This window comes from Cervus canadensis, chromosome 30 (assembly GCF_019320065.1).
Source record: "Cervus canadensis isolate Bull #8, Minnesota chromosome 30, ASM1932006v1, whole genome shotgun sequence".
NCBI classification, from domain to species: domain Eukaryota; kingdom Metazoa; phylum Chordata; class Mammalia; order Artiodactyla; family Cervidae; genus Cervus; species Cervus canadensis.
This window is the reverse complement of record NC_057415.1, coordinates 22029311-22055167: the sequence shown is the minus strand read 5'-3', so window position 1 is coordinate 22055167 and position 25857 is coordinate 22029311. Positions and strand designations below refer to the sequence as shown.

At 41.0% G+C, this 25857-nt stretch overlaps 1 protein-coding gene across 3 annotated transcripts in view; it reads right to left on the bottom strand.

The window, feature by feature from the left end:
* SHC3 (SHC adaptor protein 3) overlaps window positions 1-25857 on the bottom strand; it is a 191106-nt gene that overhangs the window by 7535 nt on the left and 157714 nt on the right. For all 3 annotated transcript variants that reach the window (XM_043453207.1, XM_043453208.1, XM_043453206.1), the window contains 2 exons: window positions 25096-25254; window positions 21573-21868 (listed from right to left, as the gene is read on the bottom strand). In XM_043453207.1, the coding sequence (XP_043309142.1) occupies window positions 21573-21868; window positions 25096-25254 (455 nt within the window). The remainder of the gene's footprint in view (window positions 1-21572; window positions 21869-25095; window positions 25255-25857) is intronic.

Below are 25857 nucleotides of genomic sequence, written 5' to 3'. Positions count from 1 at the left end.
TTGAAATTTAAAACAACACTATTTATATTAGCATTCCCAAAATGAAAGACTTAGATATATAACTAACAAAATATATACACAATTCTAGGAGGAAAACTACAAAATTATAATGGAAGAAATTTTTTAAAACTAAAAAGTGGAATATATTCCATATTCATGGGTAAGAAGACTCAATATTGTCAAGATGTAAGTTCTTTCCACTTTGATCTACAGATTCAATGCCATCCCAATCAAAATCCCAGCAAGATATTTTGTGTATATTGACAAACTTATTCTAAAGTCTATATGGAAAGGCAAAAAATAAAATATAGCCAACACAATATCAAAGGAGAAGAATAAAGATGGAAAACTGATAATACTCAACTTCAAAATTTACTATAAAGCTATAGTAATAAATAAAGTGTGGTATTGATGAAAGAATAGACAAATAGAGCAATGGAACAGAATAAGATAGCCCAGACCCTGAACCAAACAAATAGAAACAACTGATGCTTGACAAAGAAGCAAAAGCAGTACAATGAAGTAAAGATTTTTTTTTCAACACATGGTGCTGGAACAACTGGACATTCACATACAAAAAATTAAACAGGACACAAACCTTACACCCTCCGTAAAAGTTGACTCAAAATGGATGATAAAACTCAAAACTATAAAACTCGTACAAGATAACATAGGAGAAAACCTAGATGACTGTGAGTTTGTTGATTACTTTTTATTTATGACACCAAAATCATGATCCATGAAAGAAGGAAATAAGAAGTTGGACTTTATTAAACTTAAAAACCCTGCTCTTCAAATGACACTATCAATAGAATGAGATGGTATGAGAAGGTATGCCACAGATGGAAAGAAAATATTTGCAAGAGATACATATAATAAATAATAATAAAAAAAAAAACTTTGGACAATTATCTAAAATAGGCAAAGAACTTGTAAAACCAACAGTAAGAAAACAAACAGTCAGATTTTCAAATGGGCCAAGAAAGAATATATAATGGAAAAAAACAGCTTCTTCAATAAATGGTGTTGGGAAAACTGAACAGCTACATATGAAAAAATAAAACTGGAATACTTTCTCACACCATATACAGAAATAAACTCAAAATGGATTAAAGACTTAAGTGTAAAGCTGAAATCATAAAACTTCTAGAAGAAGACATAGTCAGTACAGTCTTTGATATCTGTTTTGGCAATATTATTTTGGATATGTCTCCTCAGGCAAGGGAAACAAAGGCAAAAAATAAGCAAACGGGACTATTTCAAATGAAAAAGCCTTTGTACAGTGAAGGCAACTATCGGCAAAATGAAAAGGCCACCTACAGAACTAGAGAAGATATTTGCAAATAATATACCCAATAAGGGGTTAATATCCAAAATATACAAAGAAGTCACACAACTCAACATTAAAAAAAAAAAAAAAAACTAAATATAACCCAATTAAAAGTGGGCACAGGACTTTAAGAGACATTTTTCCAAAGAAGACATATACGTGGCCAACAAGCATATGGAAAAATACTCAACATCACTAGTCATCAAAGGAATACAAGTCAAAACCACAATGAAAACCACACCTGCCAGAACGGCTATTATCAAAAAGACAAGAAATGACAAGTGTTGGCCAGGATGTGGAGAAAATGGAACCCTCCTACACTGTTGGTGCGAATATAAACTGATGCAGCCTCTGTGGAAAAAAACAATATGGAGATTCCTCAAAAGATGAAAGATAGAATTACCATATGATCCAGCAATTCCACGCCACTGTCCTAGCAGTATGTACAATGGTGAGGGTGAAGGTGGCGGATCAACCTCAGGAAGTTAATTTTTGGAGTAAAATACCCAAGTCTGGTAACTCAGGGCACAGGAGAAGGCTGAGTGAAGACTGAGCTCTTTGCTCACCCTCGTCACTGATCCTAAACCTTTCCTCCACCAAGCTTGACTAAGCCAGGTGTGACATCTGTTGGAAACGACATCCTGCGCCTAAGTTTTGCTCTGCAGCCTGGGCTCTTCACCTTGATGAGCAGTGGAAGACGGCAGTGGTTGCAAAGAGTTGGACACGAGTGCCGATTACATCACAGGTGAGCCTCCATGCCCTCGATGGTATGGGGCTGCTGGATCAGCCCTTTGGAACTCCCCAGCAGTTATTGGGTTTGTGAAGTTTTGTTCAAACTGTTCAGAAAATGTAATAATCCCTTGCTATTAGCATCAACTGGCACTGCTAATTCTATCTTTAAAATGATCTTTTAGGATCTCCATAGATGGATAGAATTGTAGTCTCTCCAAATGCAGCAATTTTATCCCTGGGAGATCCCCGAGAGCCCTATGAGCTCTAAGTGCTCACCTCTATGAACCCGCCGAGACACCAGTTGATAAGGCACTGTTCAAGACAGCACTAAAAAAGTCCTAAGTCCAGCTTAAAGGAGGAAATCTGGGATCCCCAACACCCCCTCAAGCTGTCTGACCCAGTAGCACCCTCCACCACCGGTTGTTGTTGCTGTTCAGTTGCTCAGTCGTGTCCAACTCTTTGCAACCTCATGCCAGGCTTTCCTGTCCCTCACTGTCTCCTGGAGTTTGCCCAAGTTCATGTCCATTGAATCAGTGATGCCATCCAACCATCTCGTCCTCTGCCGCCCTCTTCTCCTTTTGCCTTCAATCATTCTGCCATCAGAAGCCATGCCAAATGCACTTACAGCAGGGGAAGACCCTGGTCCCAGGTTGAGAACCCAGGGATGGCAAAGCCATTGCACAAAGCTAACCTGATAACTCTGTAAAAGACTGAACACAGAGAGAACTAGAAAGAGAAAAGTCATGGGCTAGCATGCAGAGCAGACTCTCCTGCAAGGCTGACTGGGCTGCTGGGCTGAGGATGGACACTCACCTGCATCCTCTCCAGGTGAGGCTCAGCCACCCCTTTCCCAGGCTGGAAGCAATGTGCCTTCTGCTCCCTCTAGTGGCCGGCAGATCACAATGGCGAAGAAATTGAACTGAGAGCTGGAAGGTTCCTTCATTATTACCTGGTGTTGCCCTCCCCAGACATTGTCTTCTTAGCCATGGAGCAACCCTATGATGCAAAGCCCCAGGCAGAGGCCTCAACATGTTCAGGCTGGGGAGGATGCGTGGTTGTCACTAGGCTGTGGTTGTCAACTTGAGCGGCATCAAAAGCTTTTGGGGTCTTCTGGAAGCACAGACTGTCTGACCCCTCCCCTTCACCTGCTCTGACTCAGCAGGTAGAACCTTAGAATTTGCATTTATAGCAGGTTCCAGGTAATGCTGCAGCTGCCAGACAGGGGACCCCGTGCTGAGAATCACCAAGTGAGAAGGTACAGCTGGGAGCTGTTGGTCTAATTGCATCGTTGACAGGAAGGTGACAGTACCTGCCATGTTCATTCACCCCTCAGTATCAAAACAGAAGTTATGGGGGCCTTCTAAATATGCTCCACTGACATAAAAACTGGCTTGGGGTTCCCGAGCCAGATCCCGGCCCTTTCCCTCCTCACCTAGCTGGGTGCCAAGCAGATCCTGTGTGCTTTGCCAAGCACCACTGCACCTGCCCCTGGCCCGTGTGAGGATCGTCAGGTGTAGTAGCAAGAAAACAGTTCTGAGCACCTGGGTTCAAATCCCCGCCTGCCACCTCCTAATGGTGCCATTTAGGGCAAGTTACTGACATCTCTGAGCCTTCATTTCTATGTAAAATGGTTATTGTAATACTCCTACTTCATAGGATTCTCATCAGAAGCAAATGATTCATGTGGATGAAGAATTTCACACAGTACAGGGCCCCTAGAATGTGCTTGGTAAATGTTCACTGTTCCTATTTTTCATACCATACGGAGCAGTTTAAACCTACCCTGAAGGCAACAGGCATCCTGAAGAGATGTATTAATAGAGCAGGGAATGATATTTGTGGAGCCCCCTGCTGGCAGTGAAGCCGGGTGGGGGAGCAGCCATTTAAAAAAAAATTGTGCCTTAACAAGTACACTCAATTGATGGCAAAGTGATTACATTCAGTTCAGTCCATACGGTGGCGCTAGAGCGGGCAAAGGTGTCAGTTGAAGATATCTCCTATGGAAATTCTGGTTCCACAGGAAGAGGTGCATACACAGACCTGTAGCCCTCTGTCTACTGTCTCAGCCTTGGTTGGGTCCACTGGGAGACCCTCCCACCCCCAAAGGTTCATGCCTGAATGCAACCTAACCCAGGTGGGATGTGGATCCACCCTGGCCATGCTGCCTGGCCTCTTCCAGATTTGAAATGAAAGTGCAGTCGGGGCCCTTCCTAAATCCAATGGCCACAGTGCCAGCTCCACGTGAGGCCCTGGGACTGTATTTCGAAGGGTTACACCTGCAATTTTGCACACCAATTGCTTCCATTTCCCAATAGATGCCTTGATTCACATGAACACCCATTTTCTACGCAAATTGTAAGCTGGACTGTGAATCCCTGCACAGGTGGAGTCCTGGACACCTTCCAGTCTCCCCCTCCAGGGATGTGGTTTCCCTGATCAGCCACATCTAGGGTGAGGGGGACAATTTGGACTCTCTGCCTCTGGTTCCTGGTCTAACTTCCCTTCTTTTTCCAGTTCCAAGGTACTGATGAGTCTCAATCATCCCCAAAGTTTGCCCAAAAGTCAGCAAAGTCTGTTTTTGATAGTAGAAAAGAAAAAAGGTGGAAGGCTAACCACAGTGACCAAAAGGGAAATTCAGTCAAGATCTCTTCAGAGTTATGCCAGAGAAGCACAGATATGTTGTGGACCAGAAAAGAAAGAGGAACTAAAGAGCCTTCTGATGAAAGTAAAAGAGGAGAGTGAAAAGTTGGCTTAAAACTCAACATTCAAAAAACTAAGATCATGGCATCCAGTCCCATCACTTCATGGCAAATAGATGGAGAAACAATGGAATCAGTGACAGACTTTATTTTCTTGGGCTCCAAAATCACTGCAGATGGTGACTGCAGCCATGAAATTAAAAGACACTTGCTCCTTGGAAGAAAAGCTATGACAAACCTAGACAGCATATTTAAAAGCAGAGACATTACTCTGCCAACAAAGGTCCATTTAGTCAAAACAATGGTTTTTCTAGTAGTCATATATGGATGTGAGAGTTGGACTATAAAGAAAGCTGAGCACTGAAGAATTGATGCTTTTGAACTGTGGTGTTGGGAAAGACTCTTGAGGGTCCCTTGGACTGCAAGGAGATCCAACCAGTCAATCGTAAAGGAAATCAATTCTGAATATTCATTGGAAGGACTGATGCTAAAGCTGAAGCTTCAGTACTTTGGCCACCTGATGGGAAGAACTGACTCATTTGAAAATACCCTGATGCTGGGCAAGATTGAAGGCAGGAGGAGAAGAGGACAACCGAGGATGAGATGGTTGGATGGCATCACCAACTCAAGGGACATGAGTTTGAGCAAGCTCTGGGAGTTAATGAGGGACAGGGAAGCCTGGCGTGCTGCAGTCCATGGGGTTGCAAAGAGTTGGACACAACAGAGCAACTGAACTTAACTGACTGAAACATCCAAGAAGCTCAATAAACTCTAAGAAGGACAAAAACAGAGACCTACACCAAGACACATTATCATCAACCTGTCAAAGCCAAAGTCAAAGAGAGAGTCTTGAAGGCAGCAAGAAAGAAGTGCCTTGTCACATACAAGAGATCTTCAGTAAAATTTCTCATCTTAAATGTTGAAGACCAGAAGATATATTTAAGAGCTAAAAGAAAAAAAAAAAAAAACTGTCAGTTAAGAATCTTATTTCCAACAAAACTGTCCTTCAAAAGTGAAGGAGAAATTAAGACATTCACAGATAAAATAAAGCTGAGAGAGTTCATTTCCACTAGGCCGGGCCCAGGAAGAAATGCTAAAAGGAGTCCTGCAGGTTGAAATGAAAGATACTAGATAATAACTCAAAGCTATATGAAGAAACAAAGATCGCAGTAGAGGTAAAGCCCATGGGCAATTATAAAAGGTAGCATTTTTGTAACTTTGGTTTGTAACTTCACATTTTGTTTTCTACATAATTTGAGACTATTGCATTAAAAATGTTAGTTTATGTTTTTGGACACACAATGTATAAACATATAATTTTGGAATATCAACAAATGAAAGGAGTGGGTTCAGTTCAGTTCAGTCGCTCAGTCATGGAATTGGTACAGAGCTATAAAGTAGCAGATATTTTGTATGCTGTATGCTAGTGAAGTTAAGATGCTACAAATTCAAATTAGAAAGTTATAACTTTAAGATGTTAAATATAAGCCTCACGATAACTACTAAGAAAGTAGAGATAGAATAAATACTAAAGGAAATAAGAAGGGAATTAAGTCATTTTACACATGGATAAAAAATCAACTAAACACAAAGACAGTAATGTAAGAAATGACAGAAAAAAAAGTTATAGGGTATTAGAACAGAAATAGCAAAATTATGGAAATGAGTCCTTTCTTATCAGTTTGGTTCAGTCACTCAGTTGTGTCTGACTCTTTACGACCCTATGGACTGCAGCATGTCAGGCTTCCCTGTCCATCACCAACTCCTGGAGCCTACTCAAACACGTGTCCATCGAGTCAGTGATGCCATCCAACCATCTCATCCTCTGTCATGCCCTTCTCCTCCCACCTTCAATCTTTCCAGCATCAGGGTCTTTTCCAATGATTCAGTTCTTCCCATCAGGTGGCCAACGTACCAGACTTTCAGCTTCAGCATCAGTCCTTCCAATGAATATTCAGAACTGATTTCCTTTAAGATTGACTGGTTAGATCTCCTTGCAGTCCAAGGGACCCTCAAGAGTCTCTCCAACACCACAGTTCAAAAGCATCAATTCTTCAGTGCTCAGCTTTCTTTACAGTCCAAGTCTCACATCCATACATGACTACTAAAAACACCATAGCTTGGACTAGATGGACCTTTGTTAGTAAAGTAATGTCTCTGCTTTTTAATATGCTGTCTAAGTTGGTCATAGCTTTTGTTCCAAGGAGCAAGCATCTTTTATTTTCATGGGTGCAGCCACCATTTGCAGTGATTTTGGAGCCCCTCAAAATAAAGTCTGTCACTGTTTCCATTGTTTCTCTATCTATTTGCCATGAAGTAATGGGACCAGATGCCATGATCTTAGTTTTCTGAATGTTGAGTTTTAAGCCAACTTTTTCACTCTCCTCTTTAACTTTCATCAAGAGGCTCTTTAGTTCTTCGCTTTCTGCCGTAAGTGTGGTGTCATCTGCGTATCTGAGGTTATTGCTAGTTCTCCTGGCAATCTTGATTCCAGCTTGTGCTTCATCCGGCCTGGCATTTCACATGATGTACTCTGCAAATAAGTTAAATAAGCAGGGTAACAATATACAGCCTTGACCTACTCCTTTCCCAATTTGCAACCAGTCTTTTGTTCCATGTAAATCTCTAACTGTTGTTTCCTGACCTGCATACAGATTTCTCAGGAGGCAGGTCAGGTGTCTGGTATTCCCATCTCTTTAAGAATTTTCCAGTTTGTTGTGATCCACACAATCAAAGTCTTTGGTGTAGTCAATAAAGCAAAAGTAAATGTTTTTCTGGGACTCTCTTGCTTTTTCGATGTATGGGTGAATGTTAGCAGTTTGATCTCTGGTTCCTCTGCCTTTTCTAAATCCAGCTTGAACAACTGGAAGTTCATGGTTCACATACTGTTGAAGCCTGGCTTGGAGAATTTTGAGCATTACTTTGCTCAGTAATTACATTCAATGTAAATGGACTGAACTCTACAGTCAAAAGACATGGTAAAAATAGATAATTTAAAAAAAACCAACTCAGTGCCATAAACAAGACACTCATTTTAGATCCAAAGGATGGAAATATTTGTTCTATACAAATAATAAACAAAAGTTAGTGACAGTAGCAATACCAATATCAGACAAAATAGACTTTAAATGAAGAGACAAAGAAGGACACTACATACTAATAAAAGTTTCAATATAGCAAGAAGATATAACACTTATACATATTTACACATCTAATAACAGACCATCAAATTATATGAAGCAAAAATTGACAGAATGGAAGTGAGAGACGGACAGCTTTCCAACAGTATTTGAAGACTTCAATACCCCACCTTCAATAATGATAAGTAAAGAAATAGAGGACTTGAACAACACAAGACTCAACACTATACATAACTCTCTAACAATAGAACATACATTCTTCTCACATGTACACAGGGTACTTTCCAAGATAGACCATATGTTAGGCTACAAATTGTTTCAACAGATTTTTTAAATTAAAAAAAATTTTTATTTATTTATGGCTGTGCTTGGGTCATACAAAGTATCTTCTCTGACCACAACAGGATGAAGCAGGTATCAATAAGAGACAACATATAGATTTACGCATTTAGATTATAAAACAAGAAAGATCAAACAACTTAGATTTACAACTTAAGAAACAAGGAACAAACTACACTCAAAGCAAGCAGAAGGAAGAAAATAATAAAGATTAGAGCAGATCTAAGTGAGGCTGAGAATAGAAAAACAACAGAAAAAAATCACTGAAACCAAAAGTTGTTTCTTCAAAAAAGTTCAGCAAAATTGACAAACATTTAGTTAGCTAAGGGGAAAAAAGTGTCTAAATTACTAAAATCAGAAATGAAATGGCAACAGTATTACTGATTCTACAGAAATAAAAAAAGGATTATAAGCATATTATGAATAACAGTATGCAAACTGGATAGCCCAGATGAAACAGACAAATAGCCTTATCGGTTAGGCTAAATCACAAAGAAATAGAAAACATGAATAGAGATAACTAGTATGGAGATTGAATCAGTAATCAAAAATCTCCTGACAAAGAAAAGCCTGACTTGATGACTTCACTGGTGACTTTTACCAAACATTTAAAAGAGTTCATACCAATCCTCAAATTTCTCCCAGAAAGAAGAGGAAACTTCTTAACTCATTCTGTGAGACCAGCATTATCCTGATACCAAAGCCAGACAAGGATGCTACAAGAAAAAAACAAAAACTACAGAACAACATCCCTCATGAACATCAATGTAAAAGTCCTCAACAGAATATCAGAAAATCAAATTCAACAGAATATTAAAATGACTAATGACCAAGTGAGACTTATTCCAGAAATGCAAGAATGGCTCAATGTTTGAAAACACATCACATTAACAGAATCAAGGGGATAAAAAAGCACGATAATCTCAACTGATACATAAAACCTTTGACAAAATTTAACACCCTTCCATAGAAGGAAACTACTTCAAAATAACACAAATAATATATGAAAAACCCATAGCCAATATCATATCCAATGGTAAAAAACTGAAAGCTTTGCCTCTAAGATCAGGAAAAAGGCAAGGATGCCTGCTTTTACCTCTTCTTCAATACAGCAGTTCCGTTGAACATAGGAGTTCTAGCCAGGGTAATTAGTCAAAAAGAAAAATAAAAGCCAACTAATTTGAAACAAAAAGTAAAATTCTCTGTTTGCAAATGATATGATCTTACATGGAGAAACCTAAAGACTCTACACACATGAAAAAAAATGTGTTAGAGCCAATAAATGAATTCAACAAAGTAACAAGGTATAAAGTCAACACACAAAAATCAGTAGCATTTATATACTAACAATAAACAATTTGAAAATGAAAATAAGAATGCAATTCCATATATAATTACACCAAAAAAAAAGAATGAGATACTTAGAAATTAACTTAGCCAAAGAGGAAAAAGCCTTGTACAATGAAGTCTACAAAACATTTTGAAAGAAATTAAAGAAAATATTTTTAAAAAATGGAAAGACATTCATGCTCATGAACTGGAAGATTTAATATTATTAATATGTCAATACTACATAAAGCAGTCCATCCTAAAGGAGATTAGTCCTGAGTTTTCATTGGAAGGACTGATGTTGAAGCTGAAACTCCAATCCTTTGGCCACCTGATGCGAAGAGCTGACTCATTTGAAAAGACCCTGATGCTGGGAAAGATTGAGGGCAGGAGGAGAAGAGGACAACAGAGGATGAGATGGTTGGATGGCATCACCAACTCAATGGAGATGAATTTGAGTAAACTCCGGGAGTTGGTGATGGACAGGGAGGCCTGGCGTGCTGCAGTCCATGGGGTCACAAAGAGTCAGACATGACTGAGCGACTGATCTGAACTGACATAAAGCAAACTTCAGGTTAAATGTGTGTGTGTGTGCACACGTGCACACTAAGTCACTTTGGTCATGTCCTACTCTTTGCAACCCTGTGGACTGTAGCCTGCGAGGCTCCTCTGTCCATAGGATTCTCCAGGCAAGAATATTGGAGTGGGCTGCCATGCCCTCCTCCACGGGATCTTCCCAACCTAGGGATCGAACCTGCATCTCTTACATTGCCTGCATTGGCATTCTAAAATTCATATAGAACATCAAGGGATGTGAATAACCAAAGCAATCTTGGAAAAAAAAAAAAGAACTAAGTTAGAAGACTCACACTTCCTGATTTCAAAACTCACTACAAAGTTACAGTAATCAAAATAATAAGATATTGGTTTAAAGATAAGCATATAGACCAAGGGAATAGAATAGAGAGCCCAGAAAACAAAACCCCCACATACGTGGGCAAATTTTTTTGACTGGGAAGCCAAGGACTTTGACTAGAGAAAGGACAGTTTTTTCAACAAATGTCTCTGGGAAAACTGGATATCCACATGCAAAAAAATAAAGCTGTACCCTTAGACAACACAACATGCAAAAACTAACTGAAAATGGATCTAAGACCAAAGTATAATGAAATACATCTCATAGCCATTGTGATGGCTATTATTTAAAAAAAAAAACAGAAAATAAGAAACGTTGGCAAAGATGTGTAGAAACTGGAACTCATACATACAGTGGAATATTAGTTAGCTTTAAAAAGGAAGGGAATTAGTACACATGCTACAGTGTGAATAAAACTTGAGGGCATTATATTAAATGAAAGAAACCAAATATTTAAAGACAAATACTAAAAAAAATAAATAAATAAAGACAAATACTGTATGAATCCACGTATATGAGCTACTTGTTGTTTAGTTGCTAAGTCATACCCAACTCTTTTAAAACCCCATGGACTGTCCATGGGATTTTCCAGACAAGAATACTGGATTGGTTTACCATTCCTTCTCCAGGGGATCTTCCTGACCCAGAAATTAAACCCAAAGTTCCTGCCACATCTCCTGCATTGCAGATGAATTCTTTACCACTGAGTCACTGGAGAAGCCCATGAGGTACCTGGAGTAGTCAAAATCATAGACAGAGAAAGTAAACTGGTGAAGGCCAGGGGCTGTGAGATGGGAATGAGTGAGTGAAAGTCGCTCAGTCGCGTCTGACTCTTTGCAACCCCATGGACTATACAGTCCACGGAATTCTCCAGGCCAGAATACTGGAGTGAGTAGCCTTTCCCTTCTCCAGGGGATCTTCCCAACCCAGGGATCAAACCCAGGTCTCCTGCATTGCAGGCAGGAGTTATTGCTTAACAAGTATAAAGTTTCAGTGTTGCAAGACAAAAAGAGTTCTGGAGATAGATGGTGGTGATTGTTGCATATCTATATGAACATACTTAATATCTCTGTACACTCAAAAATGGTTAAGATGGTAAATTTTATACTATATATATATATTTAACCACAATAAAAAAAAGAAGGGAAAAAAAGAAAAAGAAGGAAAAAAATGAGCAAAAGATCTGAACAGACATTTCTCCAAAGATACCCAAATGACCAATAAGCACATGAAAGGGTGCTCAACATCAAGAGTCATCAAGGAAAATGCAAATCAAAACCACAATGGTATACCACTTTACATCCCCTAGTATTCTAGAATTTAAAAGCCAGATAATAACAAGTGTTGGTGATGACACAGAGAAATTAGAACCCTTATACTGCTTAATGATGCAGTTGCTTTGGAAAATTGGCATTTCAAGTGACTAATTATAAAGTTACCATTTGACATACTAATTCAACTCCTAGGTATATATCCAAGGTAAATGAAATATATGTCCATTCAGAAACTTTTACATAATGTTTACAGTGGCATTATTCACAATTGCCAACTGCCCATCAAAAGATTCAGAGAAGGCAATGGCACCCCACTCCAGTACTCTTGACTGGAAAATCCCATGGATGGAGACGCCTGGTAGGCTGCAGTCCATGGGGTTGCTAAGAGTCAGGCACGACTGAGCGACTTCACTTTCACTTCTCACTTTCATGCATTGGAGAAGGAAATGGCAACCCACTCCAGTGTTCTTGCCTGGAGAATCCCAGGGACAGGGGAGCCTGGTGGGCTGCCGTCTATGGGGTCTCACAGAGTCAGACATGACTGAAGCGACTTAGCAGCATCAACAGATTAATCATAAATAAAATGTGGTTTGTCCATAAATGGAGTATTATTCATCCATAAAAAGGAAGTGCTAACATATGTTATAGCATAGATAAGCCTTTAAAACACTATGCTAAGTGAAAAAAATTAGTCAGGAAAGTGCACATGTTATATGATTCTGTTCATATGAAAGTCCAGAATGGGATAATCTACAGAGACAGAAAACTGCTGAGTGGTACCTAATGCTGGAGAATGGGAGACGAGAAGGGTGATAGCTAAATGGTACAGCATGAAATTACAAAATGGAGTGTGATGATGGATGCGCATATCTGTGAATATACTAAAAACTGCTGAATCATACACTTTACATGGGTATTATGTAAATTATATGCCAATAAAGCTGTTTTTAAAGATCTCTATGTCTACCAGTTCACAGAAAACACAGGAGGCAAGAAACAAGTTAAGTAATGCCACAAGGACACGGACCCAAATCATAATGCAGGATATTTTACAGACAAATGTCTAATTCCTCAAATAAATCAAGGTGTAGAAGGAGGCAGAAAGAAAGTTGCAACAGAGTGAGAGCCAGAAGAAACATAACGAAATGCATGATGCGGATCATCTATCAATTCTGATTCCAACAAACTCACTATAAAAAGAATATCTTTAAGATAATCACGAAAATTTCAATATGTTCCATAATTATTTTTGGTTTTGTTGGTATAACAATGATATGTTATTGTTGCAATGTCCTTATTGGTAGAGATTCCTGCAGAAGTTACAGGAGAGATGATAGGAGGCCCAGAATCTGCTAGGAAAGACTTTGAAAATTTCTCCTTCCCCTTCCTTTCTTCTCCTTTTCCTTCCTAAAGGAACAATCAGTCCAAAAGCCAAGAAGATAGGTCTCGGTGCCACGAGGGTCATATATCCACAATGGCCCCACAGGGCATCCTGGTGTGCGAGCAGAGTGGAAATGCCCATGGGATGGATGGATGGACTGGCGCAGGGTGTCAGAGACATCCCTGCCAGGGAGAAGGTTGGGCAGTGCAGTCTGGTGGTCAGAGCCCTGGAGGGGGAGGGTGTGTGTGTGTAGGAGGCTAGAGCGGCACAGGCATCGGAGCGTGAACAAGGTGAGGAGGGACTCACGTGCAGAGCGGTTGGGCCAGGAAGTCCAAGTCAGGGCTGGGGGAGGAAGGTTTCCGCACACAGTAGGGGCAGCAGCCGTGATGGGTGATGTGTCACATACAAAGGAGTTCATCAAATCGGTTAGATTGTTAAGAGTAATGGGAGTCAGGTTTCTTATTGTTGGAGAAGGGAGTTGTAGACAGAGAAAAGGAAAAAAGTGAAAATGAACCCTGTGACTGTAGCTTGAAATTAGAAGAATTTTTGTGAACGCCTGGTTTCCAATTGTCTGGTGGCTCAGATGGTAAAGAATCTGCCTGCAATGCAGGAGACCTGGGTTCAGCCCCGGGGTGGAGAAGATCCCCTGGAGAAGGGAACGGCTACCCACTCAAGTGTTCTCTCCTGGAGAATCCCGTGGACAGAGGAGCCACGTGGCTAAAGTCCACATGGTCGCAAAGAGTCAGACACAATTGACTGACTAACGCTTCACTTTCACAGATAGATATAGAAATAGATATGGAAAAAGTGTGTGTGTGTGTACAGTGTCTGTCCATTTAGAGGGTCTGGTAGCAGCAACACCCCACCAGCAATGAGCAGTGCCCAGATCTTGGTCTCTGAAGGAACCAGACCAGAGTTCATTTGGAGAAATGGGTAACTGCAGGACTCGGCCAGGTGGCCGAGTTTTATCATTTTGCTGTTTTATCATTTTGTATCAGAAGAAAGGAGATGCTGAAAGATAAAGACATGTCAGAAGGACATGGAAGCCAGTTTGAAGGAGCATCAAAATGAATACAATAACTAAGTATAGCCCATTGGATGGCATCACCAAGTCAATGGACGTGAGTCTGAGCAAGCTCCGGGAGATGGTAAGGACAGGGAAGACTGGCATGCTGCTGTCCCTGGGGTTGCAAAGAGTCCCACACGACTGAGTGACTGAGCAACAAGAAACAGCCCACTGAATAAAACAGGAAACTAGAAATCCACAACAGCAAAAATAAATAAGTGATTATATTGAAAGTTTGATCGTGAAGAGGATAGTTATGTAGTTTTAAAAGTACCTCCCCCAAATGTTAACTCAAGGGAAAGGAGGGGGTCCTGCTATGGGGAGGCATGCCAACCCCTCCTCGGTGAAGCCGTCCAGGTGAACACTCACCGGCAGTCAGCATCTCCCCAGAAGGATGCAGTGATACAGTGAGTAGGGTTCCTATGATGGTTCAGCCAAGATGCATAAGCTGACTCCAATAATGAGGAAACATCAGAGGAACCTGAACTGAGAACTGTTCGGTTCTCAGGTGGGGACTAATTTGAAGAAGACTGAATAGACATCACCACTGAATGCAGCACATGATTCTGAACTGGATCCTTTCAGGACAAAGGACACTCTTGGGACAACAAAAGGCTCTGGAGGATGAGGTGGTGGTGATGCAGCAGGATAAAGGTCTGATTCACGCGGGTGTCTGTACCATGATTAGGCAGGAGAATTGTTAGCAGGAATTCACACACGAGTACTCTCGGGGGTGATGGAATATCTGAGCAATTGACTCTCACATGATTCCAGAGAAGAAAGTTTTTGTATACTGTGCCTCCAAACAATACTCTAAAAAAAATTAATGGGGTGAGATACAGGTGAAATGAGATTAGAACAATATTGGTCATTGTTGCAGCCAATGATCAGTACTTGGGAATTCATTAGACCACTTTCTTTGCTCTGGTGCATTAAAGAAACATATAAAGCCAGTGTTGACAGAAGACAGATGGAGGAAGAAGAGGGAGGAAAGAAAGGACCCGCAGGGTACCCACTCTGCCTGGGGCAGGGGACGAAATTGTGAAACACTGGTCCTCACACTGATGGAATCAGAGACAGCCTCGGTGAAGGCACAAAATTAAGCACTAGAAAAACTAAAATACTTGTCAAGAAATTAAAGAGGTAGCAAAAATGAGGTAAACTAAAGAGTGTTCACAGGGAACATCAAGAAACAATGTCTTGAAATTTTAAATTAATGAATCAAGCACTTTTCAGAGAACTTTAAAGAGAATACATTGGCAAAGCCTGTCTCTCTCAGAATCGGAAATAGGGTAAGGAGGAGGGAGGGGGCCTATTAGTCTTCATTAAATCCTTTCTGTCTTTTTTGTTTATATCTGGGGACACAACATCGACAGAAAGTTAAAAGACAAATTGCTGAGATGACCTTGTCAGTCAAGCACTTTTCATGCTTCCTTACATTTCTCCGCCTCTCTTGGGGTCAGGTGGGGACTAATGGACCATGAAGTGAGTGACATGTGTCGCTTCCCCAGTGAGGCCACTGATCTTCCTCCATTCCTCTCTTCTCCATGGTGACAAGGCAGGCCCAGGAGATGAACAAGCCTGCATCCCTAAGCCACCCAAGCAAGGACCGGAGAGACTAGGGAGCCACAAACACCAGCTTGGCATGAGTGGGAACAGAAGCTCTGCTAGATTAAATCACTTTTAAGCAGAATTCACCTTTTATTTGTTGAGGCAGCACAGTCTAGACTGACCGGTAAAAAAGGAATTTAAAGATAATAACATGGCTCTATTAAGTGGAGGGATTGGGGGAAGGTTTTCTTAATTACACTAAGAAGAAAGTAACAACCTAATAAATGTGAATGTTGGATGGCTGTTGTGGTTTGGTGATTTTACGAAAGCAAAAGCCCCTGGAGGTACTCTCATACCTGCCACAACCTGAGACCACGTTAATAAACAACCTGAGACCACATTAATGAAGCCCACGGAACACCCAGCCATGTGTGACAGCAGCTTGTTCAAATGCAAGCATGCTGCCCACCACACTTTGCTGGCCCTTCAAGGCCAAAGAGATGAATCAGTGATAAATGACTCAGGGAATAATTTTAGACACAGAGGGCTGACTAAATGTTTCTGAAAGATGTTGAAAAGATAAAAAAAAAAAGTGCACCAGATGCCATCTCTGAGGCTGTTCCTACAGACCAACTCACGGGCCTATTTCCAGCTGGTATTTTCAAGGGTCGGTAGCTTCAGCAACTCCCCAGGAGCTCAGAAGCCCAGCCACAACCATCCCGGTCACCCCAGTTATCAGCGCCCCCAGGAGTCTTGAACAATCAGTGCACAGTGGGAAGGCACATAGGTTGATATACTCGGGGGTAAATTTAGATGCAGAACTGTTTTGCATCCTTATTTTTCTGAGTAATCTGTTCTGCCAAGCTTCCCCCTTTATAGTCTGGGACCAACCAATTACCATGAAAATCAGATGAATAAATATTGAAGAGAATGTGTTCATCGTCTATTTTCGTGTCCTCACAGCAAGCAAGCAACATTATATTTTTAATTAAGTCTTTCATTTCCATTTTCCCTTTCAGCTAAAGCTGTCCTCCATAGGATCAATTAAGCTAGATAATCAGATCCAATGAAAAGCCCCCCAAAAGAACAGTTATTAGTAGGTGTGATTCACACATTTTCCCAACCATACTGCAAATTTCTGCTCCAAAATTAAAGTTGTAGAGACAACACAGTGCGGGGTGTTCGGGGCTCGCTCAGACATCTGCTCTAACTTCATCTCCTTCTTACCTTCTACATTATCTCTATACTGTCTTGTGAATGTATAATATATTAGTAGTACATACCTTTTCATAAATCATCCTTTTGTCTATAAGGACTGAGTGACCAAAAAAAATACTAATCATTTTTGATCTACAAGAGGGTATAATTTACCTAATTTTAATTTAAAAAAATACCTAAAATTTTCAACCAAAATATGTATATTCTCATAGAATTGCTTAGATATTTTCTCTCCTATTTACTTAGAGATAACTACAACAAATTTCATAGGCAGTCAATGCAGACGGAAAGAACTCTGGACTGAGTCTGTGTAGAAAACTTATTTGTGAACCCAGTTGCCTTCTTGGGTCCTCAGTTAGTTCCTAACCTGCAAAAGTCTGAGGTTGATTTATGTATTCAGTTATCCAATGATTACTGAACACCATTTATGTGCCAGGCCCTATTCTAGATGGTGGGAAATAACTACACTGAACAAGATTGCTACCCTCATGGGGATTATAGTCTAGTTGTTGTTGTTTAGTCTCTAAGTCGTGTCCAACTATTTTGTGACCCTGGGAACTGTAGCCAGCCAGGCTCCTCTGCTCATGGGATTTCCAAGGCAAGAATACTGGAGTGGGTTGCCATTTCCTTCTCCAGGGGCTCTTCCCAACCCAGGGAATGAACCCACGTCTGCTGCATTGGCAGGCAGATTCTTTACTACTGAGCCATTAGGGAAGCCCTATTGTTTGGTTGGGGGAGCTAAATAATAAATTAGCAAATAAAAGAGTGCTTGTTTGTGATAAGTACTTAAGGGTAAGAATAAATCAGGGTAAAGAAGTAGCAGTTATACAAAGTATTCTCTATGAGATAAAATGGTGGGGGGAGGAGGCTTCTCTGATTTGGAGTAAACCTAGATCATTGTAAGAGGTGAGTATAATGCCATAATCTTGACATTCCCTTGATGAACACACAACCAAAGGAAGCAAAGACGATGAAGACAGATTTCTCTTATGAACAGCACCTGAAAAAATTCTAAAGGAAATATTCACACTCCAAATCCAAATCCATGATTTACTATGTCATAGACCGAGCAGAGTTTATGCCAGGATGAAACATCAGAAAAATCTACCTAATTCCCCAGACAAATGGACTTTAGGGGAAACAAATCATGGTATTATCGCAAAACCTGTTGAAGAAACATTTGATAAAGTTCAATACCTATACATGATAAAAGTAATTGGGTAATTAATATATATGTTAATGAGAGCAGAGATTATCCTTCCCACTGGTCATGGATATATACCAGGTGCCAAAATCAGTGTCTGGATTAGTAGTCCTTCAGTACACATTTGTTGAGTGAAGGATGAATGAATGAAGTCCTTTATTTAGGCTGATTAGAACATCTACAAAAGCTTTCATCATCCTTAAGGGAGAAAGTGAAAGTCACTCAGTCTTGTCTGATTCTTTGCGACCCCTTGGACTGTAGTACACCAGGCTCCTCTGTCCATGAAATTCTCCAGGCAAGAACACTGGAGTGGGAAGCTGTTCCCTTCTCCAGGGGGTATTCCCAACCCAGGGATTAAACCTGGGTCTTCTGCATTGCAGGCAGATTCTTTACTGTCTGAGCCACCACAAAAGCCCGCATGAAAATTTAGAGGCCATTCCTTTTCAGGTTGGAAACTGCAGAAGGGCGCCCTCTCCTGGCCAATGCTCAAAGATGCCCTGGTCAGCTCAGCAGTACCCTGTGAGGTCTGGGATTTGGAAGACAAGAGAAACAGTCCGTGTTTGCAATGGCATTACCGCTGGTCCAGTAAAACTACGACAGTCAGAAAAATTTCCAGAATCAAGATCACACTACTTTCCTCTCCCTGCAGCAATAGCTATTGAGAAAAAGTAATAAAAAATAACATATCACTTAAAACAGGCGCTAAAAGTAAGCACTCAAGGAAGTAACCTAATAAAGGAAACAGAAGAACTTTCTGGAGAGAATTTTAAAATTCTAACAAAAGGTATCTTAAAACTAAATAAGTGGAGACATGCCACGTTCATGGAGGTGATGATTTACTGCTAAAAAAATGTCAGCTCTCCTCAAATTAATCCGCAAATTCAGCGCAAGTCCTCTCAAAACCACAGCATGTATTTTTGGTGACTTGGTAAACTGAATCTAAACTCAGAACAAAGAACAAAGGTCTGAAAATAGCTAAGACAACTTATGAAAAGGAGACTCAAGAGGAAGGACTCACGCCACCAGATATTAGGATAGTTTAAAGCGTGATGACTAAAGCAGTTATGGAACATGCAGAAGGAAGAGAGCGTCAAACCAAAGAACAGAACTGAGAGTCCAGAAATAGACCCATGACACAGAGAACTTAGTGTGTGTTAGAAGGAGCATCACCACCACGGAGAAAAGATGAATTCTTCGCTAAATAGTGATGAGAAAACGGACTCACTTCATGGCGATTTTTTAAACGTCGGGCCCTTCTCTCACATCATCTTCTAAAGTAACTTCAGTTGGGCTTGAAAAGTAAAGGTGAAAGATAAAACCATGAAGCTAATAGGGAGAAAATACCAAAGGAAGATGCAGTATACCTGTGATTGGTAGGTGAGAAATCTTTTAAAACTATAAACCATAAAGGGGAAAATTGATGGATTTAGCTATATTCCCAGAAATAAAAGACTTTTATTTGATGAAGAAGGTCACAGGCAAAATTATCTGACAGGTGAAGACGTGGGAGAGTACATATGGACATTCTATGACTGGAGAAAACTCAAGAAAGCCCATTAAGAAAATTAAAGGGGAAATATGGGGGAAAGATAGGAATATAAAATTTACGAAGAAATCTGTTAAAGTGCAATCAAAGAATTGCATGGCAAACTATAAGACATCTCTTCACTCCCCACCCCCATCATATTAGCATAATTGGAGAGAGAAGAGGCCAATGAGGGCCCTTCATCCTCTGCCATTGTGCATGTCGATAACCCTAGCCATTCTGGAAGTAAATGCAACCCCACAGTGACATTAAATGTATATACATTCTGTGATCAAAAAGTCCACTCTTGGGATACGCCCAAGAAAGACTGTACCAGGTACAGGGGGGAGCAAGAATAAGGTTTGCAGCGACTTCAGGTTTTTAATCCTTCCCAAAAGAGCTCAGGAAGTGATGTGTAGACTGTGTATCCAGTAGCCCCAGATGGCTCACCCAAGTAACACTTCATCATGCAGAGGCACCACTGGCAGATCTCAAAAACATGTACCGAAGGGGAAAAGAAAGAAATGATTTGTGGAACAATATCATGTTTGTGAATTTCTAAAACACAGAAGCACAAAATATGTATTTTCCCTGGTATGTATATATATGTGAGAAAAAATCCACACAACTAAAGAAAGTGGATTGGAAGACTATAAATTATATTTATGGAGTGTGGTTGACCAGGTGGAAGGGAAAGAGGAGATGCAGAGGTCTAGGGAGCCAAGGTAGGCAAGCAGCTAAGTCCAGACACCTGAGGCAAAACATCACCTCTAACACACACAGTTCAGTTATGTCCAAATTCAACTGAGGACTGTCTTCATCCCTACCTGTCAATCAAAAAATGCAATATCTGTCATACAGAACAGACTTGTGGTTGCCAGGGGAGGGAGGGGATGGGGGAGGGAAGGACTGGGAGTTTGGGATTAGCAGATGCAAACTATTATACAGAGGTAGGATAAACAACAAGGTTCTACTATATAGCACAGGGAACTATATTCAATGTCCTGTGATTAACCACAATGGAAAAGAATATATATATGTACACACACACATATATATATGTCTGTAAGTATAACTGAGCCACTTTTCTGTACAGCAAAAATTAACACCTTATAAATCAACTATACTTCAATAAAATTTTTAAAACAACATCCTTTACTATAGAGATAACTCTACCTGCTGCATTGTTCTCACTGGATAAAAGATTTTAAACAACAATCCTGGAATTTACTCAATAGTTAGGTTAGTGTAACTACATTTATTAAACTTAGTAATTCTCAGACTATGCCAGGGTGAAGTCAAACTTGTTTACTTACTGGAAGATGGGGTATTCAGTCAACCCTACAGAATTATTCAGACACAATTGTTCTGCTAGGAAGAGCCAAAAAGCCAAACTCACTGTCATGAGCCATTACTTCTCTGGGTGGGAAAGCAAGAGACAATTCATAGGAGGCTTACCTACTGCTCCGTCACATTTTACAACCTGCAAATAAAATCTTGTGGTTCAACTTGTAGAGAAATTTGAGGTGAGTATCAAAAGCCCAGGAACCCTGCACTTGTGATCAAAGATTCACTATGAATGTGTTTGAAAGGGAAACTCCCGCAGTTTTTATATTCACTTTAAAGAATATGAGAATTAAGGCTTTCCACCTGGGCTCTGGTGCGTTTTCAAGTCTTATCAGTTGCATGGGGCTCTAACCATGGGCTCCAGTAATCTGACTCTGGCCTGAAAGTAAGTCCTCTGGGCCTGGTCTCCAGGGTCCCAGAGGAGTGACTGTCAGGACTCGGCAGGCATATGTGGGTAGAGAAGGGAAGTGGTCCCCAGTGCAGTGACCGAGGGGAGACTGTTGGAGGGAGGGTGGCCTCACCGTGCCTTCTGGGTCCACGAGCAGCAAGTGTTTGGCCTGGCCGTTGTGCATGCCAGTGAGGACGAAGGAGCCCGGGTTGGTGGTACTCTTCCTGACCAAGAAGTCTCCATCTCTCTTTAGCAGCCCTTCTGCCTCCTTCCTGCTCATCTCCCCTTGGTACCAAGGCTCTGCTTTCAGTTCTTCCAGCATCTTGGCATCTGGCGCTCTGGGTGAGACGGGGCTGATGCACTCCATGGAGGCTGCCTTGCTCAACACAGGCCCCAAGGACTGAATCTTGAGGGCATCTTCAAAAGGCTCTGCCAACAACATGTGCCAGCAACACGTCAATTCCAAGGAGAGCAGAAATAAACAACACAATGTGAGGGCTGGCAATGCAAAGGCAACTTCGACCAGAAAAAAAAAGTAGAGAAAACTGACTGGCTGGTAAGATAACAAGATTCATCATCATGGCATTTGAAAACACAGCCCAAAACTTGGCATGACTCTTTCTGATGAGTCTGCTTTCCCAAGACAAAGATTCAAGCACACCCTTTGTCTCACTAGTTAGAATGACTTCATTTTTGCATGCTCCAAGAGGCCAGGCATACTACATGCCATCTACTTTCTCTGGAACATTGGCTAGCCTCTTCAACAAATGTGCTCTCTTCTGAATAAAAATCTGTCAATACCAAAGAAAATACACAGAGGAAAAGACAAATTGCAAGGTTTCGTGCAAAACCGAAACCCAGCCCAACAAATGTTTCTTTCAAAATCTTTGTGTTAGGTGCATTTTTAAAAGAGAAGAAAACCAACATTTATTAGCGGCCCTTTGTGTGACTTGCCCCAGGCTAGGAGCTCTACCTCCCTTGGACATTCACTTGTTTCCCTGCAGAAAAAGGCTCTTGTATGAATGTTTGAGATTGAGCTTGACTCTATGCCCTTCAGAACACACTTCTCACTGCGGGGCATTGCTCTTAAACAGCAACAGATATCAGCAGTGAGAGAAGTCGACAGGCACATCTAATTAAATCTCAATGTTCGATTTTCAAACAAAGCAATATGTATAACAGCACTCTGAAAAATGCACACAGTGCTACACAGGAGTAAGGTGTTGTGATGTTCATTGAGGACCACGCTGCCGACATGGTACAATGCTGGCATGGTACACCACGAGACCAGGAAAGTTTCTCTCCTGGGCATAGCTATATCCCCAGAAGCCAACACTGCTCATGGGTCATACTTTGTACCCTATAAACACTCAGGGAGTGCTGTAAAATCAGACCAGTTTGTTAAATGTTAGCAGAGAATGGGCAGAAGTGAAGTGAATAAATGAAACCAAAACTAAGACGTTTTGACAACTTGTTAAATTATTTACAGATTTGCACCCCACTCCCCCCAAAAAAGAATAGGTTAAAACTATGGGCTAAAATTGTTTGTGTATTTTCTTTCTTCATTCTACTTTTTTCCCTGATTACCCGGAGTAGTTGAAAATCTGTATTCTGTTTCTACACCATCACCATCATCATCACCATCATCTCAGACCCACTAGCACCAGCATCACCGTCAACATCACCATCACCTACACCACAATCACCATCTCATCATCGTCGTCACCTTCGTTACCATCATTATCATCACCACCACCGTCGGTACCATTACCAGAACAATCAGCACCACCATCACCATTGTTATTTAGCTATAGTGGTTCAAGATACTGTTTCCCTGGTGCCTCAGACGGTAAAGAATCTGCCTGCAATGCGGGAGACCTGGGTTCGATCCCTGGGTCAGGAAGATCCCCTGGAGAAGGGAATGGCAACCCTCTCCAGTATTCTTGCCTGGGAAATCCCATGGACAGAGGAGCCTGGAGGGCTATACAGTCCATGGGGTCACAAAGAGTTGGACACAACTGAGTGACGAACACTTGGCCTTGGTGTTCAAGATAAACAGGGCACTAGGTCTACTTCTCCAACACTATTCAGCAGATACTAGCTTTTCCAGGGCTCTGTCTGCTTTCTCTCTCCCCTTCTCTAGTTTTGGGAGTAGGAGTGGAAATTGAGGGATGAGAAAAGGGTGGCTTGGGCTTTCATTTTTCCCATCTCAAACCCCAGCCGAATCTAACTCTCCTCAGGCTCTGGGGCCAGAATTCACCGGCAACTTGACTAAATTAGGCAGTGAAAATGGTCTGCCATAAATTCAACTACTAAAATGAAGTTGGGAGACATTGTTAAACTGGAGCAGAGGGTCAAGGAGCTAAGAGCTGGTGCTAAATTTTGCAAAGTCGCTTCATACCTCCTAGGCTATTTCCACATTTTTTTTTTTTTTTAATGAAGAGATTGGATTAGATTGGATTAGATGATTCTGCAGTTCTTCTGGCTCTGGTGAATTTTTGTCTGTCATCCTGGGAGAAATAGACTATTGTTGTCATGGTGAAGCCTATTCATAAAAGCACTCAATCCTATCCTCACCCACATACAATACCAAGTATTGAACCAGCAGTGAATTTACCAAACTTCTGGGCGTCTCTATTTCCTCCTCTGCAAACGAGTAATAATAATGATAATAATAATATCTACCCATAAGACTACTGGAAAAATTAAATAATATGCACCTTGCCACGCGGTAGAAACTGACTAAATACTAGTCTCCTCTCCCTCCCTTTTCAGCCTGTGAAGTTCTCAATGAAGTTGAAAAAGAAATCTGGGAATGTAAAGCTATCTGTGAGCTTAGAAAGCTCTTTCAAAATTCTTTAACAACAATTTACACTTTCATTAACCAGTTCACAGATGACTTATTTTTCGCAATCTATATGACAAACAGAGGTCCCTGACACCTGTCACACTAGAGTGCAAACAACAGTAATTTGGGGTCCCTCTTCTCATCCCATTTGATTTTCATCAGAGCATTTGTCACTACCTGTAACACATGGTGGTTATTTAAACTCCATGAGAGTAGGGACTTTGTCTATTTTGTTTTCCTGTATATCCCCAGTAAATAGAATAGTATTTGACACCTGGTAGGTGTTCAGTGGAGAGGAAGAAGGGGAGAGGGAAAGTGGGTGTGTGTAGGCAAACACGTGGGTGTATTACAATTTCTTGCTTACATGTTAGTTTTATTCAGCAGATTAAGAGGGGCCAAGCCATTTCAGCTTGGCATCCTTAAAACTGATACAGTATTTTAGGCACACAATATCCAATTAATACCTAAGTGAAGAAATAAATGAATGCATTCATTTATGTATATCATTTGTCTCAATATGATTGTCAAGGACAAAGTTAATTATAAAAAGAGGGGGAAGTTGCTTTGTCTCCTGCAGAGAACTGCAGAGAAGGTTGTAACAAGAAAGCAAAAACGTTCAAAGCCTTGGAAAACTCAATCATAACCCAGAAAAAAAAAAAAAAAACCCAGCTAATCAGCATTCTTAATCAAAACCACACTGGAAGAAAAAACAGTAATTGCACAGATTTCAAACAAAATACAAAGTTAAAAAAAAAAAAAAAAAAAACAGCCTTAAAAGAGAAAAAAACAATAGCAAATGGAAACGCACTCATGTCAAAGAGGTCTTTCCGCGGGCTGCTCTCTGCACTGCTGCCCGTGGCCGGCCCCGTCTGCTGGGGGATACGCTGGGTATTGACATAGGTGGGGGCTTCTCCCGTAGGAGCCACATGTGATTTCCCTTCAGGCATGCTGTAGATGTCCAAGGATCCTGCAACAAAAAAATAGACCTCTTTTCTCTTCTGATCGTAATGCTATTTATGTTAAGCCACCCAATGTTTCACAGAGAAGTTCCTTTAGTCCATTCATGAGAAAATCCTTCTTTCAGATGCCCATCTATTAAATCTCTTCTCTGACCCTCTTACTCTGCTGTGCTTCGGCTAGGATATCCTCCACTCCTTCCTGTCAAAACGGGCCCTGCCAGCCCAGGATGGTGGACAACATGAAGGTTAGGAGCCTTGTCAAGACCCTAGGCCCATCTGACTCAGGCCGGGGTGGGGCGCGGGAGGAGCAGGGGAACCACAGGGCCACAGAAGCTCCCTCAGCCTCCTCATTCCCTCTGCGAAGGACTGAGATCAAAATAACTGAGCAGAACAATGAGCCTTATTTTCACTGCTCTTTTTTTAAGTGTAGGTGAATGCGTCATACATTAACTCCAATAGAAACGCAATGCATTTCCAATGCTCTGGCCCCATTTTTAGAAATAAAGCAATATTTACCCCATTTGCTAATGAATTGAGGCTCTTTCTTTTATAAAACAGAATCAGGCTTGTGCCATCATGAGACTTCCCAACTGGACCAAGACTGTTGAGGT